This window comes from Aulonocara sp. 'chitande type north' Nkhata Bay, linkage group LG3, assembly GCF_057382095.1.
Source record: "Aulonocara sp. 'chitande type north' Nkhata Bay isolate Kocher_YH1m ecotype deep benthic linkage group LG3, A_spYH_male_GT1.1, whole genome shotgun sequence".
Taxonomy (NCBI): Eukaryota; Metazoa; Chordata; class Actinopteri; order Cichliformes; family Cichlidae; genus Aulonocara; species Aulonocara sp. 'chitande type north' Nkhata Bay.
The window spans coordinates 8,188,015-8,193,075 of NC_141346.1; the positions used below are offsets into that span (position 1 = coordinate 8,188,015).

At 46.4% G+C, this 5,061-nt stretch overlaps 1 protein-coding gene across 1 annotated transcript; it reads left to right on the forward strand.

Moving 5' to 3' along the window:
* The first annotated feature begins 201 nt into the window (after positions 1-201).
* LOC147333776 (nuclear factor 7, brain-like) lies at positions 202-2,330 on the forward strand. Its single transcript, XM_086269892.1, has one exon. The coding sequence runs from the start codon at positions 639-641 to the stop codon at positions 2,028-2,030; it is 1,392 nt and encodes a 463-aa protein (XP_086126018.1). The 5' UTR covers positions 202-638; the 3' UTR covers positions 2,031-2,330.
* Positions 2,331-5,061: the final 2,731 nt, after the last annotated feature.

Below are 5,061 nucleotides of genomic sequence, written 5' to 3' on the forward strand. Positions count from 1 at the left end.
CTTCACAACAGGTTTCATGTTGTGACCTGTGGAGGTGAAAAGACACAAAAACTGTTTTACAGCTTTTGAGCTGCAGGCAGGATTGAAACACACCTTAGTTAAAAGTCAAACAGCAACATTTTCTCCTCCCCTCACGTCACTCAAATGTGACAAACCAGGAAACAGGAAGTTCTTCGTCCTCAGTAAAGAGAGACGCACAGACGATCAGACTGAGCTCAGACCAAACTAGCAGCTTCCTCATTGGAAAAGTGTAAAAGACCATAAACAGCTCCGTCACTGCTTTCATGCACTGACCTGTGAAAGGGACATGATATAAAAGCTGTTTATCATTAACTTTTACAGCTTCTGGCAGGCTGATGTCTGAACTTTGGACTGAAACACACCCTGAGTTACAGGAACATTGGTTGTTATAACTGAGAACTAAACTAGCAGCTTCCTCTGAGTGAGTCCAGCTACAGGAGAGAAAAGTGGAAAACTCCAACACTGCTGCTTCAAGCTGCTGACGCTCCACACACTGAATGTGAGTTTGAGCAAAAACACGACTCAAAGCAAGTTTCAGTGAAGGTGGTAGAGGAGGGAGGGGAGCCAGGACTGACTGTACTTCCTGTCTGCTGTTTTCAGCTTCACTCACAGACTCAATGGCTTCCAGATCAGAGGAGGATCTCTGCTGTCCGGTCTGTCAGGAGGTCTTCAGAGATCCTGTTCTTCTGTCATGTAGCCACAGCTTCTGTAAAGACTGTCTGAAGATATGGTGGAGAGAGAGACCAACACACGAGTGTCCAGTTTGTAAGAGAAGATCTTCAAGGGATGATCCACCTTTAAATCTGGCATTAAAGAACCTGTGTGAGTCGTTCTTACAGGAGAGATATCAGAGAGCTTCAGAGGCTCTCTGCAGTCTGCAATATGAGAAACTCAAACTCTTCTGTCTGGACCATCAGCAGCCAGTGTGTGTCGTCTGCTGTGCCTCAGAAAAACACACCAATCACAGATTCAGACCCATCGATGAAGCTGCACAACAACACAAGGAGGTACTTCAGGAAACTCTGGAGCCCTTAAAGAAGAAGTTAAAGGTTTGTGAAGAAGTTCAAGTGAAGTTTGATCAAACAGCAGAACACATTAAGGTCCAGGCCCGACACACAGAGAGGCAGATTAAGGAGCAGTTCAAGAAGCTTCACCAGTTTCTAGCAGAGGAAGAGGAGGCCAGGCTGGCTGCTCTGAGGGAGGAAGAGGAGCAGAAGAGTGGGATGATGAAGGAGAAGATGGAGGCTCTGAGCAGAGAGATAGCAGCTCTTTCAGACACAGTCAGAGCCACAGAGGAGGAGCTGAGAGCTGAAGACGTCTCATTCCTGCACAACTACAAGGCTGCAGTGGAAAGAGTCCAGCGCTGCCCCCTGCTGGATGATCCACAGCTGCCCTCAGGAGCTCTGATAGACCAGGCCAAACACCTGGGCAACCTGACCTTCAACATCTGGAACAACATGAAGGACATGGTCTCCTACACTCCTCTCATCCTGGACCCAAACACTGCAAATCCATATCTCATCCTGTCTGAAGATCTGACCAGTGTGACTGAAGGAGGAGAGAAGCAGCAACTTCCTGATAATCCAGAGAGGATTGATTTTTACAGAGCTGTCCTGGGCTCTGAGGGCTTTAACTCAGGGACTCACAGTTGGGATGTTGATGTTGGAGACAGTACATTGTGGGTACTGGGTGTGTTAGCAGAGTCTGGGCAGAGAAAGGGAAACAAACTGTCTGGAATTTGGAGAATAGGGTTGTTTGATAATAAATACTACAAAATCTCACAATCACCTCCTCACACTCATCTCTCATTCCAGCAGAAGCTCCAGAGGATCAGAGTGAATCTGGACTGGAACAGAGGAAAGCTGTCGTTCTCTGATCCTGATACTAACACACACATACACACCTTCACACACACTTTCACTCACAGGTTGTTTCCATACATTCGCACTAATGATACAGTGAAGGTGTTGCCGTTGAAGGTGTCAGTGTCAGTGCAGCAGATGAGTTGAGGATGATGATGTTTCTAATGTTGTTTCCTGTCAGTGAGTTGAAGCTGTTAAACTGCAGCTGTCCTCCTGCTGCCTCGTTGTTCCAAAGCTCTTTGTTTCGCTTTTAGTTTCACTGTTTCTTTCTGTTTCTGCTGTCCACCTTTTCACATGGAAAATCATTTCACTGTTTCTCACTGAATGACTCCCCAAACTAGATTTGAAGTTCTATCAAGTTTCTAATCATTACAAGTGATTCATGTTTCTATTTGATGTGTAAATGGAGATGATTTAGTTTGCTGGGATATGGACTGACATGTGTTGAATGGGAGGAGCAGTTTGTTGTTGTCTTCTTGTCTGTTTATGACAACAATAAATATGTTGTTGAAACAATGATTCATGTTTAACTCCATATATGAAATGTTTCTGATCTTTGAATTCTGTTTGATTAACCCTTTACAGCCGATCGGAGCGGGCACGCTCCATTTTGCGTAACTATTTTTAAATCCCGGTAGCACTGCAACCACGTAAGCTAGCGCAATAATTTTTTTTGCATATGAAACCGGAGGAGTTGTACTTACATCTTATGCCATCAGCTTGTCCTCGGTCACAGTTTCCTTCCACATAAAGCTTTGCAAAAACTGCATAAAAATCACTTGCAGCAACAAAAACATGATATTCCAGAAACACGCTTCGCCGATCCGATCAGCTGTTTGTAACACTTCCTACGTCCATCAGCGCGAACTATCACATGACCGCATGACCTGCCCAAAAACGGAAGTGACGTCATTTTGCGGAAATGTAGTGTTTTTTACGATCGGGGCCTTATGAGCTTATACTTGTGTTTTAAAAAGTTATGTTTGAGTTTATGACTTTCTGTGTCGTTTCTGGGATGCTTAGAAGTCATATTGCACTGCTGGAAATAGTTTATTTTGATGCATATGCTGTTATTTTGCAAATTTGCACTATAATATTTATTTTCGTTTTTCCTGCAGTATATAAAAATTGGTGTATTTCAAAAATAAAACTATGAAGACACTCAAAATAAATTTCCTGTGGTGGGAAACTAGTTTGTGCAACTTTTTTGTATTTACAGTTTTGAGGGATACGCTTCTTAAACTTCTCTAACTAGAAATATATGTTAAAAAACAAAAACGATTTTCAATTTTTTTGTAGTTTATTGCACTTTATGTAATTACTATGCACCTAATGCAGACATATTATTAAAGTTTGGGCTATAATGGTTGTATTGATGTATAGCAACTTTAAATGCTCCCAAAAATGGCTACACAGCATGTAAAAATATAATATAAGCTCTGGCGGACTTGGTTCTATGGTAGGTCTTAAAGGGTTAAAGACTTTCTTCATGACACAAATGAGATTTCAGTGTATTAATAGAACTAAATAAGCTCAGAGTTGAAAGGCTGGAGTATTATGTACGTGCTTCACTGTCAGGATCTTCAGGGGGATTCAAAGGGAAACATCAAACTGCTGTAATGAGATAAACTAGTTGGGCTGAACACACTTATCTGTAGTTTGTCTCCATCCAGGATCATCAGAATATAATGAACATGTGTGAAGAGTCAAAAACTGCTGCTGTTTGTCAATTTGTTTCATTTATCCAGCGGCGTGTCTAGAAAATATTTGTTGGGGGGGGGGGGGGGGCAGATAATGTTTGAAAAAAAAAAAAAAAAAAAAAAAAATTCTACCAACCGTTAACCATAATTCAATAATCCTATAAACCTAATAACCGAATGCGCTTTTAACTCTTATTAGAATGAGATTTTAACCACTATGGTGCAAAGTTTTTAGATACTGCGTTGATAAAGTAGAAGAGATACAATCAGTGCTTTGTCAGTGTTTACTCAGCATTTACTCAGCACCGAAACAAAAAACAAGGACCACAAGAGTCCAAATACACAAGAAAACAGTTCAAGAACACAAGAAAACAGATCAAAAACAAAACCAAATCAGAGCTCAACAAGAGTCTGGGAAAAAAAAAAAAAAAAAAAAGTACAGGGGGTCGACAACACTAAGACCAAGACAGTTCTGGAGGCCGGCCGTGCACACAGCAACGGCGGCGACGGGCAAACAGTTCTGGAGGCCGACCGTGCACACGGCAACGGCGGCGGCGCAGGCAAAACCAGTCAGGAGGCCGACCACTTGGAAGGCAGTGGTGGTCACTGAGGAGGTCCGGAGGTCAGCCGCGATGCCAGCGGCGGCGACGAACCCTTTCCGGAGGCCGTCCCCGAAGGCCACGACGCCAACTTAGAGGCCCGGAAAACGGCCGGCAGAGGCGAGGCGGAACCAGTCGAGCTAGCTCTGACGACGGTGTGGCAACCGCAGGACCAGACGAGGCAGGACCAGACGAAGACGAAGGCGGAGGCGGAGGCGGACCAGACGGAGGCGGAGCTAAAGCTGGACCAGGCGTGGATGAAGGAGCTGAAGCTGGACCAGACGAAGGCGGAGCTGAAGCTGGACCAGGCGTGGATGAAGGAGCTGAAGCTGGACCAGGCGTGGATGAAGGCACAGAGGCTGGACCTGACGGCAGCGGGACGGCTGCGGAACCTGACAGTGGTGATGCTGCAGGCGGTGATGCTGCAGGAGGTGATGCGGATGCAGGCAACGGTGTAGAAGTCACAGGGGATGATTCACCAGGTGGTGGCTGAACAAACCTCCCCGGACCGTCAGCAGACGTGAGCATGTGCTTGCTGGGTCCTCCAGGACCCCCAGCAGATGAGGTGTGGTGCTGGGTGGGCTCCTCGGACCCACCAGCTGATTCGGCTTGAAGCTGGACGGGCGACTCGGGCCCTCCAGCAGACGAGGCAGGACGCTGGCTGGGTTCACCTGAACCACCAGCTAACATGGCTTGAGACTGGACGGGCTGGGCTGCTGGCTGGGCTGAGGGCAGCTGGGCTGCTGGCTGGGCTGAGGGCAGCTGGGCTGCTGGCTGGGCTGAGGGCAGCTGGGCTGCTGGCTGGGCTGAGGGCAGCTGGGCTGCTGGCTGAACTGAGGGCAGCTGGGCTGCTGGCTGAACTGAGGGCAGCTGGCTGAA

What these genes read in the sequence shown, in the direction of transcription:
- LOC147333776 (XM_086269892.1), top strand. Translation starts at nt 639, where the DNA reads ATGGCTTCCAGATCAGAGGAGGATCTCTGCTGTCCGGTCTGTCAGGAG.